At 41.2% G+C, this 24,158-nt stretch overlaps 1 protein-coding gene across 6 annotated transcripts; it reads left to right on the top strand.

Moving 5' to 3' along the window:
• The first annotated feature begins 6,107 nt into the window (after positions 1-6,107).
• On the top strand, positions 6,108-23,131 carry LOC130418425 (uncharacterized). Of its 6 annotated transcripts, XM_056744565.1 has the most exons (28): positions 6,111-6,303; positions 8,797-8,940; positions 9,075-9,095; positions 9,888-11,119; positions 11,222-11,577; positions 11,661-11,744; positions 12,733-12,900; positions 12,978-13,061; positions 13,284-13,460; positions 13,555-13,716; positions 13,865-13,945; positions 14,034-14,105; positions 14,202-14,354; positions 14,448-14,606; positions 15,120-15,188; positions 15,519-15,701; positions 15,784-15,942; positions 16,041-16,097; positions 16,179-16,229; positions 16,618-16,695; positions 16,825-16,938; positions 17,920-18,069; positions 18,193-18,351; positions 20,997-21,080; positions 21,168-21,314; positions 21,541-21,699; positions 21,800-21,898; positions 22,254-23,131. In XM_056744565.1, exons 1-28 carry the CDS (start codon positions 6,237-6,239, stop codon positions 22,390-22,392), a joined length of 4,608 nt encoding a protein of 1,535 aa, XP_056600543.1. In that variant the 5' UTR covers positions 6,111-6,236; the 3' UTR covers positions 22,393-23,131. The 6 variants fall into 6 exon arrangements, 5 of the variants coding, with proteins under 5 accessions (XP_056600543.1, XP_056600541.1, XP_056600546.1 ...); XM_056744563.1 differs by having other exon boundaries at positions 9,888-11,577; XM_056744564.1 differs by lacking the exon at positions 6,111-6,303 and adding an exon at positions 7,892-7,919 and having other exon boundaries at positions 9,888-11,577.
• The last annotated feature ends 1,027 nt before the right edge of the window (positions 23,132-24,158 follow it).

Here is a 24,158-nt window from a genome sequence, read left to right as displayed (position 1 = left end):
GCAAAAAATATGGGTCAGTAATGTTTAATGTTTTAAGAAAAAATTATACCTAAACCTAATACCTAGAAACATGGTAATTGATGGTATAGATCCTTAAGGTGACCAGTGACAAAATGACATGTGGAAAAAAAGAGATCCGGAACCCACTCGGGGATAGCTTGAGCAGTAACAGAGATCTAGATGCATGGAGCGACCTCGACCCGACGAAACTCACAAGGAGAGAAGTGCTGGATCCACTCTGGGAGAACTTGACCAGTAGTGGAGATCTGGGTGCAGGGAGTAATCTTGACTCGACTAAACTCACAACGAGAGAAATGCAGAACCCCGTCAGGGTGTGTTTGCTCCACCAGAGGTGAGATGCCTGGATGCAGAAAAACGTAGAGGTCCGGAGCCCCAGCGGGAACTGCGGGGCAGAGCAAAAAATGACAGGGAGAGTCACGGTATTAAAACTAATAGCAGAAATAGATAAATGACTTAGACTAGAAAAGTACTGTGGGTAAGGCTGTGGCAAGGAAACAGAACTAGACAAGCTAGTCTCCGGCAGCCAGCATTAAGCTGTAGCTCAGTGGTAAGAGCATTGCTTTAACAATGCAGGGTTGTGGGTTCGATGCCAGGGGATTGCAAATACCCATGTGTAAATGTATAGGATAAAGCAATGTAAGTCGCTTTGAATAAAGCGTCTGCCAAATGCATAAATGTAAAACAAGCAACGGTCTGACTCAAGTCAAGAGGGATTAAATAGGGAAACATAACGAGAGGCAGGTGAAGGGCGAAAGATTATTAATTGAATGATGGCCGGGACTGAATGATGAGAAGCTGGTGAGGGTAAAAGCCTGACTGGTAGACTCTCGGTGGGGAAAATGACGCAGACTGTTGACGGCATGTGAAGACAGGCTTAACCCTGGGAACATGGAACACAGGGTGAACTCAACCGAGACTACAAGGAAGTTTGAGCCAGACAGCCACCAGGTTAATCATCTTGGTGATGCGGCATGGCACAATAAATCTGTGCACCAGAACATTCAAATGGGGTACTGGAGTACTGGAGTCCAGACTCAAAAGTTTTTTTAATGGTCTCGGATTTGTCTTGGACTCGTTGGTATTTGCACTCGGACTTGTTTCGGACTTGGTCATTGGTCTCGACAAATGTTTTAGGTGTCTCGTCCGAGTCAATTTATGTTTTATTTTCTTCTTCAAAACAAAACATTGATAGATTAATATTCTTGTGATACGAAAACGAAAACGAATGATCTGAAAATTGTTGCGGACTCTCGACACAAGAATGAGAGCCGCGCGTGCTCAGAAATTCTCTCTTCACACTGTAGTTCCAATCAGTGTGTGCTATTGGTGTAACTAAATGACTCCGGTATATTGGCTCAAGTCCGCGGGACTGTCATGCATGCCAGAAAGTGAATAACTGAATTAATTTGTGGATAATATTAAGTGTTTACCGGAGACGCTAAACGCGAACGATTCAGCTGAACTGGTTCGACCGGTTAACTAAAACTAAAGAACCGGCTCAAATGAACGATTTGTCCGCGGCATGAACCAGAGAACATGGATCAGTCATCATCCACGGTGTCAGCGAGCAGCGGCATAATACAATTTGGTTTTACAAACCATATAGAATTGATCAACAGTGCGCTTTAAAGGAAACTTTTTGCAACAAAACTTTCCCCGAAACCTGTGGGACAACATCCAATTTTGTAAGACACCTGCAAAGGCATCACAAAGAATGGTAAGTTAATGCCATGTTTCAGAGTTAGCATGGCTATTGAGTATTTTTATAAGTTTAGAAAGTATGGCTCAAAAATAAGATTGATCAAATTTTTATCGTCATTACGTGTTAGGAGCTGGTGGGGGGACCCACGGCATCCACGTTTTGGACACGCTAGGAGGTGGGGGAAGCTCTCTACCCGAAGGCATAAACTGGCGAGTTCCTCCAGGTCCCGTGGAGGATCATGGTCTGCAATCTCGTCCCCAAGGGCACTGTTGAGAGTTTATAGTTCCCTTTCTGTCGGTCTCTCGACGTTGTGTCGAGAACGACAGATGGGGTTCGCCCTTGAGAACCAATCAACTCTGACTACTATAGAAAAGGCCAATGAAATTTGGCGAACGAAATTCGCATGCCGGGCTCCGCCCCCGGATATCAGAATTCATTTACCTTTTGTTCTTCAGAGCCTTCGCTCATGACTACGAACAGAACGAATTCTATGAATTCTTCTTCTTCTACATTGCCGGATCTACGACGTGTAGCAGCGGATCGTCCCCCTGCATCGACCTTCCCCTGGGCGTCTCGGCAGTTCCGAGGTGTGTGAGATTTTATCTAAAAGTCCTTTTCAGGACTGACTGAGCATTCTCCAGCACGGCTGTTCTCTTTGTTGCGGCAGGGAATGGACACGATCACTGCATTAGGTGTGTGGGCGTCCAGCACACTGAAGCAGCGTTCGTTGACACATCTGCCCGCACTGCGGGCAGATTGTCATTTAGAAGTTGCGGTCACGGGTGGCTGTCTTCCTACGGGAACCAGCCACCATTTCGTCTGCTACCCAGGCTCTGACATCTGTGGCTACGGCCCGATGACCACCCACGTTAGCAGCGTTAGTGATATGGGGAACTCTGCGAACGTTAACCCGCCAGCTAAGTGCTCAAGGGGCGATCGCACCCCGATTCGCTCTTCTGAACGTTCCCCAACCGGCGGTGGCATACCGTCCGGATTCTCACGCACACACATCGGGAACGATGTGTGACGTAGATGAGATGTCGCTCGCAGCATCAGAGGGAGACTGACATCCGACTCTAACGAATACGAGCTCCACCCCCAGTGGTCGAGTTAGGAGGAAGCAGAAATGATTTCATTCATGCTAACCCGGGTTTCCGGAGGTGCATGAGGAGCTGGGTAAAACTTGGAGCACTCCACTCACGGATCGCTCCAGTAAAAACCAGCTCCACCTCCGTTACTTCCCTCGATGGTGGGGCAGCCAGGGACTGCGTCGAGATCCCCCGAGTGGAACGTCCGCCCGCGGTCCACCTGTGCTGCGGACGGCTACCACCTGGGGGGAATCGGCCACGCCTACGGTCCAAAGCATGTAAGACTTCGGCATCACTGGTGTCGACGGCTTGCGATGCCGTGGGCCAGGCTGCCTCCTCTCTCTACGCCATGGCCAGCCTGGAGGTCCGCCAGGCCAGGCGTTGAGAGAGCCCCACGAGGGTAAGGCCGACCTGGGTATAATGCAGGATCTCCGTGCCGCACAGGCGGCACCCAGGAAGCAGAGGTCGAGGGGGAAAACCTCCACCCCGTCAGCAAACTTCTCACGAGAAGGGACACTGACGGGAAGACTCCAGGGAGAACAACATTGGGCCCGAACCTTCACAGCCACGGCTCTGATCGGTCGGTACGAGATGACTCCTGCCTCGTCGTCAAAGCCGGGTCCTTTTCAGGGCCTGGCGCCCACTTACTCAAAGAGTTTTTCCGTTCTCCCCGGGTGTACTTGCAGCCGATCGCACACTCCACTGGACTGTGCTCGGCGAACCGACCTCACACCCTGGCGAGGTGTGAGGTCGTACACATACGACAGCTGTCACCACTCTCAAACCGACAGTGCGTACCGTTGTCCCGCCAGGCAGGTAAAAAGGCGGAGCCAACCTTCCCTCCGGGGACCCCCGTGACAGATGATTAGCTTCGCCAGCCGACGAACCACCCCCCGTGGGAATGATGAAGCAGACTGCCCCCTTGGTCACCCTGTACAGTCCCTGGGAGCTCGAGAGCTGCCCACACTGTCTCGCTGGCTAATGCGGGCGGTCCGTCTTGGTTACTCGATCCAGTTTGCCAGAGACTCTCCCAAGTTTCAGGGCATCATCTCTCTCTCTGTCAGAGGCAGGGACGCCTCAGTACTTCGGGTAGAGGTCACCACCCTTCTGGCGAAACAGGCATTGAGTTTGTCCCTCAAACCAAGATGTTCAGTGGGTCACGACCCGCACTTCATCATTCCCAAGAAAGACAGCGGGTTGCGCCCCACCGGTCTGCGTACCCTGAACAAGCACCTTCACAAGCTGCCATTCAGATGTTCACGCAGAGGCGCATCCTGACATCTATCAGGTGTCAGGATTGGTTCGTGGCAATCGACCTGAAGGACGCTTACTCTAATGTCTCGATCCTCTCGACACCGCCCGTTCCACGGTTCGCGTTCGAGGGGTGGGCATATCAGTACAGAGTCCTCCCTTTCGGTCTGTCCCTGAACTATCTCGACGACTGGCTTATCCTGGCACACTCGTGGGATCTGTTACAGAGTTGAGTTCCGAGGACAGCGTGGCACACCGACAGCAGGCGCATGGTGATGTCGCCCTGCTGCCGACGCACCCTAACCCCTTGGTCTTCCATGACCTTCCTCCGGGCGGCGTTCTCCTCGGGCAGATTACGAGGCACGTTGTGGTGACGACGGACGCCTCCCTGCAGGGGTGGGGTGCAACGGGCATGCAGTAGCGGGGCGCTGGATGGGCCCACGTCTGCGCTGGCATGCAATTGCAATTGGGGACCTCCAAGCATTCTCTGTGTCCCCGGATTGCCTTAAATTCGGCCCTGGCAAACTCTCACGTTATCTTGAGACCCAGGCCAGGATGCGTGCTAAAAGGATCCCCACTGGGCGCTCCCCACTCCTCACTGTGTCCTGGACCGCACGCAGAGCTTCAGTAGCTCTGACCAGCTCCTTGTTTGTGTTGGAGGACAGCAGAAGGGGAAGGCTGTCTCCAAGCAGAGGCTGGCGCACTGGTTCGTGGATGCCGTTACGACGGCATTCCGATCTCAGAATCTCCCATGTCCATTGGCAGTGAGGGATCACTCCACGGAGTTTAGCCACCTCCTGGGCACTGGGAGAAGCGCCTCTCTAGCAGACATCTGTAGAGCTGCGGGTTGGGCTATGCCCAAACACCCTCGCAAGGCTTAACAACCTTCGCGTAAACCTGGTGTCAGCCCACGTCCTGCGTGGCGAGATGTAGGACTGGCATCCGGGAGGGTGTATGCCTGCGAAAGCACCTTCCCACCCTCCAAGAGGTTGGGTCAGTGTGCTATCTACCCTATTCTTCTTACCCAAACACATGGCTAAGAAAATTGGTACCTCACCAACCTTCCTTCTTACCCAGACACTGGTTAAGAACAGGTATTCCATCCATCACTAAGCATGCACCCCCTGGGGGTTGGCTGGGCAGAGCAGCCTTCCCCCTTAGGCCGGGATACCATGTGACCTATCACAGATAGTTCTAACTGGCCTGGTGCTATCAGACGCAGTAACACCCCCCCCATGTGGGCTGTTCCGTCTGCTATAACCTCATGACAATGGTTCCCACACATGGTAACCCATGAGCTTCCCCAGGTGGACCTCCACCTCGCGGTTAACTACCCAGTCCGCACATTCCATGCGTTCTCCTCCAAGGACGAGACCATTTATATATCTCCACCATATTCCTCCCCACGGGTAGGAGGTGGCCTCTGCATAGCTTCTCTGTTTAAGAGTTGCGCTCACCCGGTGTAAACCCGAGCCGGACGGCCTCTCGCCAGTAGAGAGCTAATGCCCTGTCCGTGAAAGGTTACCGGTCAGGGCTGTACCCATCTTTCTCCAAGAAAGCTCTGGGACCCCCCGACCACCACACTGGAAGGTTACAGTTTCACAAAGCTTCGAGCTGACACGCCCAGGCTTGTTACCGTCGCTTCGCTGCGATTGTGACGCGATACAGCGTTGTGGCATTTTACATAGGCAACCCCATCTTTCGTTCTCGACACAACGTCGAGAGACCGACAGAAAAGGAACGTCTTGGTTAGGTATGTTCCCAGTTCTTCAGAACAAGAGGTAAATGTATGCTGCACGCCGGCTTCCTTTTATACCGGATATCCGGGGGCGGAGCCCGGCATGCAAATTTCATTCGCCAAATTTCAATGGCCTTTTCTATAGTAGTCAGAGTTGATTGGTTCTCAAGGGCGAACCCCATCTGTCGTTCTCGACACAACGTCTCGTTCCCTCCATCAGGGAACTGAGGTTACACAGGTAACTAAGACGATACTGTGCGCTCAATGCAGCCTCATTCCATTCACAGGCGGCACAAGCATCTGGAACCGACAGAATAGTTTACAATGGATCCTCTGCCCTGAGTGATACGGGAGAGCTGTGGCCGCCTCATTCCCTTGAGCCGACCTGTCGAACAGGCTTGTCATCTTGCACGGAAAGCCCTGAAGGAGAGACAACATGGAGCCTGAGTCTCCCAAACAGCGATACCCCAATCGTGAGCTCGCCCAGTCAGGAGGGTTAGCACGTGAGTCACTTTTGCATGTCGAGGCCCGCGCAGAGCGGGGCGAGTAGAAACAAGTTACATTGGTGCCCAGACCTGGATATGGGAGTGAGGTTTAGGGGGGTGAGTGTAACAGAGTCCTGCTGGTAAAGTGCTTTGCAGTGTGTAAACCTCACTCCCTGACTTCAAGTGACACTCTAACGACAGTCTCTAGAGACTCCGGTCTTTAGCCTCCTCGTTAGAGCGCCCGACTCCAGTGCTGGACTGACCGCTTTTCTATGCTCGCTTAGAAGGGTGCAGGTAGATCTTACACGAGTGCATTGTGAACTGTCAAAACAACAAGCATATGTGCTCGACAACAACAAACACACACGCTCGACAACAAAAATGACACACCTGTGTCAGATAAAGCCTAGACGTGACTAGCCTTATGTTTTTTACGTGAAATAATCATACAGTTTTTAAAAGTAATTTTTTCACCTAAAGCGTGCATTTAAGTACATTAAAAAGGCACTTATTATTGGTACTAGGGTGTATATCAGTACCTAATGTAATGACCACTTTACAAAATGTAAACACTGGTCCTAAAGCACTTCCAGTTTGAGGTTTTTTATTTTATTATTTTTAATCTCACATGTGTAATTAAATATTAAAGATATTTGTTTAACATTCGGTTATAAATGTTCTGCTGGTTGTATTTTGTTGTTTACATCATCTTATGTCATCTAACTCCAAATGAAACAAGTAGTGACAGCTTTTATAACTTTTTTGACAGTATATAATAATCTAGTTGAATGAAAAGCGAACAGGTCAATTTTCCAAAGTTGGACTTTTGGCAAGTAAATGAGTGATGCCAGTGTCTGGAAAGCATAGTGGCTCTTATATACTAATAATCATTCCAATATAGTCGTTTAACATCTGTCTATCTCTCAAGGACAGAAACTGACCGTTTTAAAGTTTTCTGGGTTTTGCAGAGATCAATGAGAGGAATAATCAGATGTTCTTTTTGACCCATGCTGGAGTGGAGCCCCTGACCTCTACAGTTTCCATGCTGGGAGGAAAGAGAATATATCACAGAGACTGTTTTTACATTTACCTCAGTCTGCTAATAATTTGAAGTTGTATAAAAGATTTTGTAGGAAATCAAGGAAAGATTATTGTAATGTTGTCATATGTCTTAGTCCCTATTTTTAAGACGGTTTACACGCCGTGTCTGTTGGTTTTCTGTATTTTGTGTGAATGGCTGCTGGTTGAGATCTCTTTATGAGCTGTGATGAACGTCTGTATTCGGACTGCACGAAATATTGGACGATAATTGGAAAATAATTAACTTAAATGTGCAGTATATAGTGCATTGCTTTTATGTACAGTTTCCACGCACACACATAGACTGCATTTCAAGGGCTTTCTTTGTGATAAAATAAATAAGAATATTTAAGAATAGTTTTGTCATTTTGTTTGTCTGATGGGAATGAAAATTAATAACTTTTGTCACTTCGGACTCAGTTTCAACGTAGGCGTTCATATAATGAGGTTAGGCTGGTCTCATTTTCTTGTATTTGTTTCATTGAAATGAAAATGAAAGTGTTTAAACAGCCTCCGTTATTGTGATCGTACCTAAGACCAGCCTACCTTGATGTGTAAGTTGCCGAAAGGATTACTTCTTTTAAACTTATAAAAATTGTGAAATGTCCAGATGGAAAGTTATTCTTAGTGTATATAATTGCTTGTTAACTTTAACAGGTTAGTAATAGTGAGGTTTCTTTTTTATAAGCTTTATTGAGTTTAAACATAAAGTAGTCACGTAAGGTGTTTAACACGTTGGCTATTGATGTGAAAGTTGCATGTAGGCTAAGTCACTTTTTGTTTTGGCCTATTTTTTAGCCAGTGTCCATATCGACAATCAAACCTTAATGTGTTTAGGTATTACATTTGTTTGTTTAGTTATCAATATTTTGTGAACATTCCACAAGATCTTGACTGACATACTTGCCAATTTGCAAGTTTAGGTTGTTTCGTCAGGTTTATATAGATTATAGGTTTTTATTTTATTTTACTTTTTACATTTGTAAGTTAAGTACTGAGTTTAAACTTTAAGTTTACATTAAGTTTACATTATATAGTCACATTACGCGTCTGAGACGTCTTAAAACGTTGTAAGTGCAAGTGATGATACACCTTATGTCCAGCAGAGGGAGCTGCGTGGCTAAACGCACTTTCAATTTCGTTTAGCTTATTTATTTGCCAGGGTTTTATTAATTTATTATTTGTGTTTCCATAGTTTTACTATAATTAAACATCAAACTCTGGTTTCTGTAATGACTCTGAGACCATGCTGAATATGCGATATTACCACAAATAGTGGTTATTAAATTGCCTAATATTCGGAAGGGTACAATTGCGCTTAACTAAACTATTAAAACGCTTTAAAGTTGTCTTTATAGTATTTATGCTCAAATCCTTTCAAGCACTGTCTGCACCATGTTGATTCTGATTTACTGTTTCATGTGCTTTCAGAAAATAAGGCAGATTCAATGGAGTCTCATTTTGCTGGGGATTCTAACGTCAGTATTTCCGCACAGAATGGCAGCAACATTTCAGCGCCTGTGTTATCAAACCTAAGGGTGACAGGAAACATAAACATAACCAATTATTTTACAGGTGTGTAATTTGTTTGTATTAGGAAATGCAAAGCCAAGCTGTGGCTTTGACTTACGTGTTATAATAATAGTGCAGAAAATCACTTGACCCTGTTTAAAACAATCTAAATAATTATTTTCTGATTCTTTGTGTAGAATCTGCAGATGAAATCACAGGTATGTATTCATATTTATTCTACAGGTGTAAATTAACCCAACATTCCATTGTGAACTATATTTGCTAATTGGAAAAGTTTTTTCATATTATTTTGATCATAATGGTAGCACTGCTGACGTGGTTGGTGATGACGTCACGCGAAGCGCTCCGTAGGGCGTTGTTAGTTTTTACCTCAGATTTTGCAGAATGGCGGAGGGACATGTACAGTATTTAAGGAGCGACAAAGAGGCACATTTATTGATCTCAGTGTTGGCCAACAAAGGTATTCATGCGCACAAGCTTGCTGTTGGATACCTTGTCGACAGTGAATAGGAAGCAGAAACGCTCGCGCCCACTTTCGGTTTCTGTAAATAAACATTCTTCTGTTGTCACACGTGTTATCTCATTTATAAGCTCCTATGTTATAAAACTCTTAATAGCCATAATTAAAAAAATATATAAATATGCACTGTCACTTCAAATTTTGTTTCGCGTATTATTGCGATACTTTTTTATTATTTCTTGCTCGTTTATTGTGGCTGCTGTTACTTTGATAGCGGTGTAAATTATAATTGTTTATGTTGCCTAAACACGACTTCGCAATTTGGTCCATTACAGGCCTAATTATTATTTTTAATATTAAATATAGTTAAATCTTCTAAGTGTAAGTTTAACATGTTGATTTGGGTTTAAATGTTCTCTTGGTTTTCTTTTGTTCAAACGTTAATGTAATTTAGTGTTAAAACTGAAACAATGTATTATTTTTACTCCGCAAATTTTGAGCTGATTGTCGTTTCTCTTCTTTATTGCAGATACGACCACATTGATCACAGAATACAAGAAGTCTATACTGTCCGAGTATGCATACTTGACAGAATACACCTCTCGTGCTGGTGAACAGGTGCTGCTGAATGATCGTTACATTGACCCGATGATTGTTCAGAGACACAAAGAAAGAGAAGAGAAAGAGCAGGAGATGCGTTCAAGGGGGGAAAAGTTCTTCAGCTTCAGAACCAATCAGAGAAACAAATCCATCAGCCTTGATCGACTTTTTAGTGCAGAAAGCGAGGCTCACAAATACGTGCCGAGAGCTGTCATTCTCCAGGGAGACTCTGGAAGCGGGAAATCCATCACAGCTCAGAAGATCTTTCTCGACTGGGCCTCTGGAGAGCTTTACGCTGCACACTTTGATGTGGCGTTTTATCTCAGATGCCAAGAGATCAATAATCTCTCCGATGAGATGAGTCTGGTTGAAATCTGTGACAGCAGTTTAACTCCAAATGAGATTGCTCGGATCTTAAAGGACACATCACGGAGAACTTTGTTCATTATCGATGGCTTTGACGAACTCATTTTGTCTGCGCCCAAATACTCACTTCCACCAAAACCAGACATCAAAGGCCGTCCGTCGACCATCCTCTCCTCTCTTCTTAAAGGAAGGATGATGAGAGATTCATGTCTGCTGGTCACTACAAGGTCAGCAGCTCTGGATAATCTTCTGGGTGTTCTTAAAAAACCCCAAAGTTTCATGGAGATCTTGGGTTTCTCAGAGAAAGGAGTGATTGAGTACTTCCGAAAGTTCTTTGAGGATGAAAAGTTCTCCGAACAAGTGTACGAGCAGGTGAAAGTGCACGAGATGCTCTACACCGTTTGCTTCGTTCCTGTCTTCTGCTGGATCATCTGCACGATTTTTAAGAAGAAAGGGAAAGACGCCGTCAGAACGAGCGAGCTGACCACCACCACCTCTATTTTTGTTGACTTCATGTTCACAATCTTGAAACATCATTGTAATTTAGATGGTTATAAAGAGTTTGACCTCCTCAAGAGTCTGGGCCAGCTAGCGGAAACTGGAACGCCGAAACGTCAAATCCTGTTTCACAGAAGCAGTCTTCCGAAAGCAATCTCAGATGTTACGAATGTTCCTTTTTTGTGCACGTTTCGCCAACAGGACAGAACGTTCCTCAATGAGAGGTTTGGGTTTATGCACCTAAGCTTTCAGGAATTCTTCTGCGCTCTCTCCTACATGTTGACCGACAAATCACAGGTAAAAACAAAAGTTAAGAGACTTCTCGAATCAGCTGGCAATGGGAGGTGCAACGACCATCTCTTACCTGTAATCCGGTTCCTCTTTGGTCTCTCCAATAAGAAGGTGAGCCGTCTTTTCATGGGGGAACAACGGCGGTCGACGTCTGCTGTCATTCGGGCGCAGCTGGAGAAGTGGATCATCAGAGTGCTACTCAAGAACATCATGGACACGTTTTACATGAGCGATTTTATTCTTCACTGTCTTTACGAGCTTCATGACAGGGACGTTTTGAAGAAAGTCATGAAGCTGTGGGAAGGGTTGGGTATTCAGATACACTGGACTTTGAAGGGGATCGACTGTCAGGTTGTCATGTATTGTCTTCAGTACAGTACATACATTAGCAATATGGAACTTAGGTGCAGTGCAGAAAATCTGAAAGCGCTTCATTCGGCACTCTGCAGGTGTAACACACTGAGGTAAGAGCTTTTTAAAATTCGTGCTGAAGTGTCTTTAAGCGTTCATTTATATTGAAACATTTCTTGTTTGAATTTTTTTCAAGGTTGTATTTTAACTACATGTCTGACACGGATGTCGATCTCCTGATATCAGCGCTGGGGAGGAAGAAGAACATCATCAATCTGATGTAATGTTCTCATTGTTGTGATTTACAGGTTATTCTGATACACTCTTAAAAAAGGTGTTTCAAAAGGTTCTTGCATAGAAGATGCCATAGAAGGACATTTTGGTTCCACAAAGAACATCTGAAGAAACGGTAACACTTTACATTAAGGTACCCATCATGCAGCATTTATAAATTCGTTCATTTATGACTTATAAATCATTTACAAATGCATTATAAAGCAGTTACAACTGCATGTATAAAAAGTCGATTCTAACAAAATACCTGCCAAATAGTGAAAATGTATATAAAAAAAAACATAAAACCCTACAGTGTCCAGTCTGACAGCCTATATTGCAAACAACTTCAAAAAAATAACAAATCTACTTTCTATTCAAATAAATAACGAATAAATACATTTAATAAGCAATTATAACATGTGAGTTTTTACAGTGTTTAAAATGGCTCACTCTTTGGCAGGTATTTAGTTAGAATCCCTCTTTTTATTCATGCAGTTGTAACTCCTTAATAAAACATTTGTATATGAATAATTAATCATTAATGTTTGTGGCATAAAAAGGTTCTTTAGATTATAAGAAAGTAAGAAAGAGATACTACTTTGACTCAATGGTACTTTGTGGAACAACATTTTTTTCTAAGGCATCGCTGTAAAGAACCTTTTAAGCACCTTTATTTTTAACAGTGTATCGTAAAATAACCATCGCACATGAGATCCAGACACTGCATTACTAAGATTATGGTTAACTAAACATTATCCATCTAACCAAAGCAAGCTTACCTGTGGATGTTTAAAAAAATCTTTATTTTCATTTCTTCTTCAATCTTATGACAGATGTTCATACTGATATTACTGGTTATGCAATAATAATGTATTTAGCTATTTTCATTACCATAAATCTACATTGGGTGTTTGTGAAAATTAAGACAACACAATCAGCTTTTTACATTTTGTTAGATTATAAATAAAGTGATGGATTTGTGTGTGTTGCAGAATTGAGGATGGGGATCTATCAGATGAGAGTTTGCTGAAGATCTTAAAAAGCCTCAACGAGCAACAATCCGTGGGTAACATTCGCCTCTCAGCGAGGAACATCACCTACACCAATGCAGATTTAACCATGAACTTCCTCATTAAAAACATGATGGGGAAAGAGTTTAGGTAAACTATCAAGTGCACAAATATATGACACAAATACACATGTAGAGTTAAGACTTCTTCTTGTTTGCTCTTCACAGCATTTGCATCGCCAGTCATGCAGATGACAGAGAGCAGAGTCTTTGCTCGGAGTTCACAATGGAGAGCAAAAATAATTCCTTCTGGTACTGGACTTCCTGCACTTTTCCTAGTCACACGTACACTTAGCTTTCAGTTAGATGCTTTCAGTTAGATGTTTTACTGGTTTACAACAGAATGTAAGATTTGTCACTCAAATATTCCATCATTTAAGATAAATCTCATTGCCTTTATCCCCTCCGTCCCGATTCCTCTTCCTGACCTCTCTATTGAATAAACTACTAACATTTTTGTCTTCAATATTTCAGGCTGACTGTTGGGCACACAGAAGAGGGTCGCTTTGATATCTTGAAAAAATATGGTGCACATTATTATCAGGCTCTTTCAAAAATATCCTTCGCTCTCTCGGATCTTTCCACAATATCAGCAGTTGATTGGAGGGATTTCCTTGAGATATGCCATCACCTCAGATGCTTCTCGGACGTGTGAGTACTCAAATCTTTCTTCAGACCACCTTTACTTGGCTAATTTTCCATATTCTTATCAGAGTTTCATTGGTATATTTATATTTGTTTTCAGAAAAGACAAAGAATTTAATGAGAATGTGGATTTACTTCTGTCATACCTGAAATCTGTTCCTGGTTTAGTTGAGGTTGACTTACGCACTGAACACCTGACAGAGATTTGGACCTCTAGGATTCTTTCATTTTTTCAACTGAATCCTAAAATCTCTCACATTACGTATGAGAAAATATTATTTGCATATTTGCATTAATTTATCTTTCGTGTTTTAATCACATTGACTGTGAGGGTATTCATAAAATTTTTCTATATTTAATGTCAATCAAGTTATACATGTTACTAGCAGAGATTTTTTTGTCTCCTGCAGGTTTCATGTGAGCAACCTCATGATAAGTGATGTGGAAAGAGTCTGTTCAACATTTTCTGCCTCTAGAAATCCATATGTGCCGTAAGCCACCTTTTATTTTGATCTGATTCATTTGTTCATCCATGGGGTTCTGCAGACTCTGGTACAGTGAAATGATTGTGTGTTGCAGGTACAAGATGCATGACAGTGAAAGAGATAATCCCTCTTTGCTTCTATCGATGGACAGCTGGGCTTATCATCTGTAAGAGTTTATCCTGTGTCCCTGTTAGGATTTGATTTCTGAATCAAAGTTGTCTGAGTTACTTAAATATATTTATAAATACAAACATTTCTGTAGAAACCGTAGCAGTGAAAAGCTGATCAGTTCACACCCATGTGATAAACCAATTCTTGTAAAGCTCAACCTCGGTGTTACTCCTCTGGAAGGTTCTTGTGTCAATTGGGAGAAACTTTTCAGGACGATATACCGACTTATCCCGTTGAAGGAAAAGTGAGTTTTGAAAACTAGAACCGTTATCGTGGTGTTTTGTCGTGTTAAGTAATAGTAATTGTGTTCAAACCTGACTATTTTATATTTTATTAGATCACCAGACCTGGATGAGAGTGTAGATTCTCTTTTGGTGTTTCTTTACTCTGTTCCTGGTCTTAAGGAAATCAAACTGTGGTTAAACAGTCTGAATGAGATCTGGGCTGCTGGGCTGATCGCTCTCTTTATGTCTTGTTCCAATTTACTTCATCTTCAGTAAGTTATGGTATATGAGTCTGGTAGTTTCAAGAAGTATTACCGTCTAAATCCATCAATGTACAATCATTTTTGTTTAAGGTGCTGTGTGTAATTTTTTGGAGGATCTTTTGACAGAAATGCAATATAATATACATAACCATATGTTCAGTGGTGTATAAAGACCTTACATAATGAAGTGTAATGCTTTAATTACATTAGAATGAGCTATTTCTATCTACATACGCCGAGGGTCCCCTTACATGAAATTCAACATGGTATTTCTACAGTAGCCCTTAAGGGACAAACTGCTCTACCTAAATACCTTATCTTCGTTGGCAAAGGAGAAAACGTGACGACATGTGAGATTTGTGTCAGCCACTTTAGTTCTTTGCAAGAGAGGGGCGTAGTTAGATGTGCTTGGAATTTGCAACCTCACCGAGATGCTCCTAAATTCCATAACCTGGACCTTTAATACAAATGTTGTGTTTCTCTGTTATAGACACCAAAAATAACACACTCTCTTCTTGGCAGGTTGAAAACTAGTTTTTCTCGTGTTGTTGATTCAGAAAGTCTAGGCATGGTAAGACAAGATGGAATGAGGTAAGAAATCATCTTATTCTGTCTGTCACTTCGGTAACTGGTTGTTTGTTTCAGAAACCTATTAAGGAACCAAATCAAATATATATTGAATAAGCAAAAGATTTTCAGTGATCTATGCGTTTCTGTATTGAAAAAATCGTTTATAAAACTATTGTCTGCCATCCTGAATGACTTATCTTTAAGCATGTCACAGTGCATTCTGGGATTGATTTTATCTTTGGAGTATATGTGTAATCATAGTAAGTTATTAATCAATGACTGTCTATCAACTGTCTTTGCTTGATTATAGGAACCACATACAGTAAAATGTATGCTTAATATCTTTTGCAGATTGTCTGTTGGATGTAACCATGTGAATTATATAGATGCCTTTGACATCAGCTCATCTGAAACTCCAGTACACAAAGTGCTTCCCTGCATCACCATTAGAGTAACAGACGAGTCTGAGAACAGAAACACAGACTGGACAAGATTCTTTCATAACTACAACCAGCTGAAAGTCTTGACTGAATAGTAAGAACATATTTAAACACTATATTTTTACATTTGTGTGTGTGAGAGAGAACATGAGATCAGATTGTTTTTTTCACTATAGTTGTTTGGAGTATGATGAACGTGTGGCTGACCTGCTGTCTGTACTGCGCTCTCTGTCTGGTCTGAAGGATCTGAATCTCACGTTTAGATTCCTGACCGTTGAGGGAGCCTCCAGAGCCCTGGACCTCCTTCAGACGAACTCCAGTCTGAGATCAGTGAAGTGAGAACTATGCCAAAACAATATGGAATGTATATAGAGCTCTCATAAGTCAACACACACATAGAAAGTTTTGTAAACTGCATCATTTTGTTGTGTAGATTTTTGGCCATTAGGCTGCAAAACATGAAGCCTGACCTGAAATTTCCACTCTTCAGGTGAGAACTGAAGCATCATGTTGTTAGGTGAAAAATCTGGAAAAAACATTAATAACAGTTGATATTTTGCTGTTTTCACAGGACCAGTGAAAGTGAAGAGGACAGTGATTCAGTAAGACTAAACCGCTTTGGGTATGATGTCAGTTTTAAATTTTAACATTTAAGATTTTTAAAAGGACAGTTCACCTGAAATTCTGTTATCCTTAACCTCATGTTTTCCATAACGTCTTTCCTTCTGTCCTGGAGATGTTAGACAGAATTCGGTTGATAGAGATCCTCAGTCCCTATTCACTTTAATTTAAGATGAATGGAAGAATGCAATGACTGAGAAACCCTTAAGATTTAAGGAATGATGTCATAAGTGTAGTAAAAGTTATTAATTCTGTTTGAACTGTTGCATGGTAAAACAATTAGCTCATATAAATACAATAGATAGGAGCTATTTGTTTTATTTTTATGCGATGCATGGTGCTTTGGGGTGCGTGCAACTAGATCGAAGTAATATTGTCCGCATTGACAGGATTCAGCCTGCAGGACAGGAGGATAGTGATGAAGAGAGCTCGTCTTCCTCCCTCAGTGACTACATCAATGACATCAGGTGAGACTATGTTCATTTTGTATCTGATAGCATCACTGATAAACTCATAGACATCAAACTGTGTGATTATTGACTTTACTGTTACTTACAACTACTGTTAAAAAGCTTATGCACGTGATGTCTTTGTAGGGATTCTGATAAATTGGACAACACAGAACATCTGTGCTCCTCTGAGATTCTCTCCTGTGAACTCAGAGTGCACAGAATGACCAGTGATAGTGACAATGCACCAGAAAATTGGAGGTTAGAAATCTTATTTCATTTAATTTGTTTGTTTGTTGCGGTCATATTCGAAGAATTCTTCCTTACCAAAAAATATTAGAAATCATGTTTTTTACTGCGCATTCTTAATAATATCAATCAAACTGCAGTAACTTGTTTTGATTGAGTAATAATAACTAAAATAACACAATGAAACATATTTGCATTAGCAGTTATATAGATAACATAATAAACAACATGATTTTTGAACATTTTTAAAAGTGGAGTTGTTTTTAAAGAGTACATAACATGAGATCATAAAAATTGCATTTCATGCAGGGAGTTATGTTGTCGTGTTTGAAACACGCAAACAAGTCGTCCATAATCTGATTCACGAACCACCGCGGATTTATGTCACTGCATATAGTCCCCGCATACGTTTTGCTAGGAGGACTGTCCGCGAAAACTTCACTCTTCTCCCCCAAACACTAGCTCGTGAGCCTCATTCACGGAAGACTAATCATAGCAGACTAGACCATCTGGCCAATCACATCAGACTAGGCCAGCGGAAAGGAGGGGATTAGACAGATGAATCGTGTAACAAATAATTTGTGAGTCAGTCAAGAGGTAAGTTAAGAAAAACTGCCTATTAATATGAAATAATAGTTTTTTTTATACATTCTATGTACATAAACCTGTTGTTGGACACTACATAATCAAAGAAGGTCCTTCAAATCCCTAGTTATGTACTCTTTAATATAGAAAAATCAGTTTTTCAAATAAACTCTTCATATGTATGACGTTTGGGAGAGGCTGCATCTTTTTGTAGAATTTGTAGAAAATTATCAAAAGAGGAGATTCATGTGAACATTGTAAATTATAAATACTGAGAAAGTCCATTTTGATTCAATCTTTTCTCTTAGGGATCACTTGGAGATGTGCAAGGTCTAAAAACTCACATGTCAAATCCTCTCTTTGAATTCTCATGCTGAAACACTTAATTGATTTCTGTCTGATTTTCAGGGTTGTTTTGAAAAGCATTGCTTCCAGTCTAAATTCAATGTCACCTCTTACGTATCTGACACTCACCCTGTCTAAAACCTCAGGAGGAACCAGCAGTGACTGGAGGACCTTCCTAGCAGCGTATAACCAATGCAAAGGCATAAATATAGGGTAAAATAACATCACATCATCACATTATAGAATGAGATGTCTGTTTAATATAAACCTAACGAATATTGTATAAATATGAATCAGTGAGATGTGGGAAATTATTTTGTTTTCTCTGCATTACAGGGGCTCACAGTTCAACGAGTGTATAGATGCTCTTCTGCTCTCACTTTATTCACTGTCTGGTTTGATTCAGCTGGATATGTCCACTGGCAGTCTGACTGAGAACTGGGCACCAAAGATCTTATCCCTGTGTTATGCATATTACAGTCTACAGAACATCTGGTAAGAAAAACCTCCTCCATCACCCCTTTATATTTGGGTTATAAGTTTTGTGTACTGTGTTGTTATATTAAATGAGAATCTAGCCATTGTACATCTGCTAACATTAGGGTATGTTGTTCACTGATAGGTGCACATGTTAGTGATCAATGTTTTCATCAAAAGTTCCTATTAGCAATATTCAAACACAGAGAGATCAGTTGAAGATTATAAATGATTTATTTTGTAGCATATTGTATAGGTTAATAAGGAATCTTACATGCCATGTGGCATTCTCACCCATTCCTGGATTGGTACCTCCTGTCAAGAGAGGGGGGCACTAGTTGTCCTTATTTATTCTTGTAGGTAATACCATTTTGCATGTATGTGGGGCCAAGTAATATATCTTTAGGCTTAAGGTTGTGACCAAGCGTTGTCAAAGCTGTTTAAAGAGTTGAATACTCAATAATGAGACATGTCATTTGACAAATATTCTGCATTGATGTTATTGTTATATGTTGTATATGTTCTTTGTGAGATTTTGTCACCCCCAAAGTTGTTAGGAATCTTCTATTAGGGAGGCTGGCCAAGGTTATTTAGGGCATTATACAGTTGTGTTCAAAATTATTCAACCCCCAATGCTGTAAATGGTTTTAGGGAATTTAGTGTACATTTGTAATTGTATTCAGAATGAAATCCTACAAGGACTTCTTAAAGAACCATATGCAACTAAAATGACATCAATTAGTTTTGTAATACAGTAGTAAATGTTTCTTTTGTGAATTCTTCATTGACATAATTATTCAACCCCTTAAAGACTACCACTCTGAAGAACAGAGGTTCAATGAAGTGTTTTCAATCAGGTATTGAAAACACCTGTGGATATCAGGGAACAGCAATAAAGCCTAATAAGCACCAATTAGGCAGCTTTAAAATGACTGTGATACTCAGCTCCTTCTAGACATTTACTGGTGTGGTTACAAACATGGTGAGGTCAAGAGAATGGTCCAGGAAGACAAGAGAACAGGTGATTACTCTTCACAGGAAGGGCAATGGCTATAAGAAGATTGCAAAGATGTTAAACATACCAAGAGACACCATAGGAAGCATCATTCGCAAATTCAAGGCAAAGAGCACTGTTGAAACGCTACCTGGTCGTGGCAGAAAGAAGATGCTGACTTCGACTGCTGTGCGCTACCTGAAGCGTAGAGGGGAGAAAGTCCCCGTGTGACTGCTGAGGAACTGAGAAACGATTTGTCAGATGTGGGTACTGAAGTTTCTGCTCAGACAATACGGCGCACCCTGCGTAATGAAGGCCTCCATGCCAGAACTCCCAGGCGCACCCCCTTGCTGTCCCCAAAGAATAAGAAGAGTCGACTGCAGTATGCCAAAAGTCATGTGGACAAACCACAGAAGTTTTGGGATAGTGTTCTGTGGACTGATGAAACAAAATTAGAACTGTTTGGGCCCATGGATCAACGCTATGTTTGGAGGAGGAAGAACAAGGCCTATGAAGAAAATAACACCTTGCCTACTGTGAAGCATGGCGGGGGGTCAATCATGCTTTGGGGCTGTTTTGCTTCTGCAGGTACTGGGAAGCTTCAGCGTGTGCAAGGTACCATGAATTCTCTTCAGCACCAGGAGATATTGGATGACAATGTGATGCAGTCCGTCACAAACCTGAGGCTTGGAAGACGTTGGACCTTTCAACAGGAGAATGATCCCAAGCATACCTCCAAGTCCACTAGAGCATGGTTGCAGATTAAAGGCTCGAACATTTTGAAGTGGCCATCGCAGTCACCAGACTTAAATCCGATTGAGAACCTCTGGTGGGACTTAAAGAAAGCAGTTGCAGTGCGCAAGCCTAAGAATGTGACTGAACTGGAGGCTTTTGCCCATGATGAATGGGCGAAGATACCCGTAGATCGCTGCAAGACACTTGTGTCAAGCTATGCTTCACGTTTAAAAGCTCTTAAAACTGTGAAAGGATGTTTCACTAAGTACTAAGATTGAATGTCACTTGGGGGTTGAATAAAACTGATAATGATGTGAGCTCAGAAAAGACATTTGTGGTTATTTCATTATAAATGTTATGTTATATTTGTCTGACCTACACGTGCCTCTTTGATTTAATTGTAAGCAGGATGACTGAATGATCATAATCAATGTCAAACCGACCAAAACAATCAATTTCAGTGGGGGTTGAATAATTTTGAACACAACTGTAGTTGTAATTTAAGGGAGAGTTGTCCTTGATTTGTGTATTGTTTTGCTGACTAAAGCAGCTATTTTCAGGTTGCGACAAAGTAGTTTGTGAATTCGTTGTTAGATTTTCTTTTTTTGTAATTTAGTCCTCCGGTGTACATGTTTCATCTAAATTTTACCCTCAATTAAACACATTTTGGGATTATAATCAGTGTCTTCTGAGCCTTTCTACCACCTCCCCTTAACCAACTCTGGGCGCACTTCAACAAGATCTAACGTTTTTTCTCTTTTAAAGCATGTATTTGAAGTCCTCTAGATTGTTTTGCTTAATGAATAATAAAACAATATTGAGATTATGTCTTTTGTGTTCATCATGTTCATGAAATGTCCTGTAGATGTTTGATATACCACCTTCAAGGTACATTTCTAAAAGCACCAGTTTTCGTATTTTTCTGTCTTTTTAGTTTGCGTGTGGACAATGACAGGAGACACAGTGACCTCAATGTATGTTCATCTCTCAACATCACCAAAAAAGTCAAAGACTCCATGTAAGTTTGTCAATCAGTTTTTCTTGACGAAATCACACAGAATCCATATATCACAAACTAACATATTACTTTATACATCTGTTAAAGGGTGACAGTTGATATTCAGGCAGCCCATAAAACCATCAGAACAATCCCATCATGCATTTCATTCACATTACCCTGTTCAACAATTCTCAAAATAGATGGACATGAACTTCTTGAAACTTTGGATTTACTTAAAGGTTTAGAAGAAAAGTAAGCATGTGTTTTTGATCATTGTCTTTGTGATAAAAGTAACTTCCCACAAAATCTGCTAATTTATATATATTTTTAAGGACTTTGGTTGCTTTATTTATAATTTCTTCCCTTCTGCTCTTTATTTAGAGATAAGATATGTAGAGAATGTTATTTTGATCATTTACTAATGATACTAGAAGTCAATTGTCAGTTGTTTTTAACTTATTTTTAACATGTTATCCAGCTGTGAAGAGCACGAAGAGTATTTGGGCGATTTGATGTCCATCTTGCTCTCTGTTCCTGGTCTGCAGAGGGTCACGCTCAACATTGGCAATCTAACAGAGACCTGGGTGAGAAGGATCCTGTCACTCGCCGAAGTCTGTCCTGATCTTCATGAAATCAAGTAAGATGTTTTATGCCTGTTTGTGTATTTTTGAGAATTAATAAAGAGGTACAAAACCTGCTGTTTTGAGTTTTCAAATGGAAATGTGTTCATGTTTCAGATGTCACTGTATAGAAGGTGCTGGTTTGGTGTTGGAGGAGAATGTGGGGATTCTGCAGAGATCTCAGATGGATTCAGACTGCTTGATTATTATTACGGGGTCTGTATGATTTTATCTAACCATTCATTTCAGACGGCGGTCTCTGCAGAATAATAAGTGGTGTATCTCAATTATTGGGCATTTTAAAAACTGGGGAAACCGTTTATTTAATTATAAGCAAAACTCAAGTGGGTGATTTCTTATTTTTCCATTTGGATGGTTAAAAAATCTATTTGGAAATGCCCAATAATAGTGAAATGGGCCTCTGCCCTTTTTTATTTGGATGGTTAGTCACGGTTTGTAATGCCTATTAATTGAGAAACACCACTTTCATGTTCCGCAGAGACCTTTACCTTATTCATTGATTTGCTCCAGAATAGTCCAGTTTGACTGACTGTTGTTTCCCTGTTTAAAGGGTGAAGTTGGGTAAAGGTTCAGATATGAGCAATCACATGAGGATGGTAACATCCAGTGCATCATCCTGCAATGAGAGAGTCAAACTCACCTTCTGCAAGAACACACTTTCAACAGTTGTGCTGATAGATAAAAATTAGTCTGAAGAAGAAGAGTTATAAATGTGAATATATTTATTGAATGAAATGTTAATTTAATTAAAGACAACCACCACTGTGTTGCAGTATAAACCCTAGATTCTTAAGTAACACAACATGTTTAAATTAAAATGTGTACACTCATGTATAGACACTGGATATAACTGTAATTATACTTTTAAATCTTGTTGACTTCTGATGACCAAATTACTTATAAAATATAACAGTCTATTAAGATTTTCATAAATAAGATCCACTATGAAAACCCAGTTATGTCTTAATGAACTTCGATCTCTTTTCGGTACAAAGAATGTCAGCATTTCCTAGTTTTAAAAAAAGCCTAAAGGGCAAAGAAGACTCTGAATTTAGTTTACCAAACCACAATGTATCTGCCTGACACTTCTGCATAAAGTTAATAAAAGAACATAGTGTGGTTAAATAGATAGAGCACTATGTTGCTCAGAGGTTAATAACGGCTACAAACAACACTCAGTATACGTTACTAAACAACAACGTTGGACAGACAAACATATAAACTATTTCTTTGATTTTAAGTCACAATGATAGACAGGTGATTCATCTACCGCAGGTTATGTCAAGAACATGAGACAGGATGGATGTCAAAAGAAGTGTGCACTAACACAAGCTACTCTAAGTAGTGTACGTTCCCAGTGCACCAGATAAAATGTATTTCAACATTTTTATTTACTTTGATTGTATGAGCAATAAAAATGTGCACAGATTGGATGTTGTTAATGAAATGAATGCAAACGTTAACCTTATTTGGTGGACAGAACTGATGACTCCATTTACAGGAAGAAAGTTGACTCATCACAGCACATCTATTGTTACACCACAAAGTTCTCACTTCAACTGTTCTTCCTGTTTCTAATTTCTCAGTTACTTCAGCTTGTATGAAATGCACCTGAACTTTAGCTTGAAAGGGTCATATGGCGTGAAAATGCATTGTTCTGTGTCTTTGGTGTGTTTTAAGTTGCCCATACATGTATTAGACATGTAAAATTGCTAAATGAAAGTGTCGGAACAAAAGATGCATTCTATCTAAAAGCAAATGCCCACCCAGACCCGCTTGAAAGGCCTCGTGTAACCACATACCCACAAATCTGTCAGTTTTGCCCAAATGTATACTCATATAAGGTGGGCGTACCTGTCAGTACAATTGCTTTGGAATCTGATTTTCCAAATATGATAAGAGACATTAGATTTCTGTAACACAATTGCAGTATTCCACCAATCACTACGCACGGGTTAATTGGCCAATCATAGCACACCTCGCTTTTCAGAGCGATGAACTTTGAGTGTTTAAGATAGGCAGGGCAAAGAGGAGATTCGAACATGCACGGTATGTGGAAAGTACAGCGTTTTTAACCTTAAATCGAGTATACACATTACATTACATCTAAAACAATCGATAATGTTCGCCGTAGCCGTGTCATATGACCCCTTCAAGGTCTGCAAATTTACTGACAGGTTTATTTGAGTTGAATGCAAACACACCCTTTGATGCATGATTTAGCACACTGGAATCAACATTCTCACTGAACTGATCACATATTTAGGATCGTGGCAACATTTTCCAATATAAAGATCAGAGAAGAACAGAAAGGAAACCAGTCCTAGAGGACATAAATGCAATCGATCAAGAATGACCTAAAAGTTCCTTTTTTAATCTCATCGTTTTGTACATTTAAGGAGCAGTATTGTCTCCCCCTGCTAAAGGTCTGTGCATCTGTTAAAGAGGCAGAGAC

Source organism: Triplophysa dalaica, chromosome 3 (assembly GCF_015846415.1).
Source record: "Triplophysa dalaica isolate WHDGS20190420 chromosome 3, ASM1584641v1, whole genome shotgun sequence".
Taxonomy (NCBI): domain Eukaryota; kingdom Metazoa; phylum Chordata; class Actinopteri; order Cypriniformes; family Nemacheilidae; genus Triplophysa; species Triplophysa dalaica.
This window is presented reverse-complemented; position numbering and strand designations above follow the sequence as displayed.

Bases quoted from the DNA above. Each gene is read 5' to 3' on its own strand.
- LOC130418425 (XM_056744563.1), top strand. From the start codon at position 6,237: ATGGAGCCTGAGTCTCCCAAACAGCGATACCCCAATCGTGAGCTCGCC. The intron at 15,702-15,783 runs GTAAGAACATAT...TTTTCACTATAG, and splicing joins CTGAAAGTCTTGACTGAATA to TTGTTTGGAGTATGATGAAC. The intron at 18,070-18,192 runs GTAAAATAACAT...TCTGCATTACAG, and splicing joins TGCAAAGGCATAAATATAGG to GGGCTCACAGTTCAACGAGT.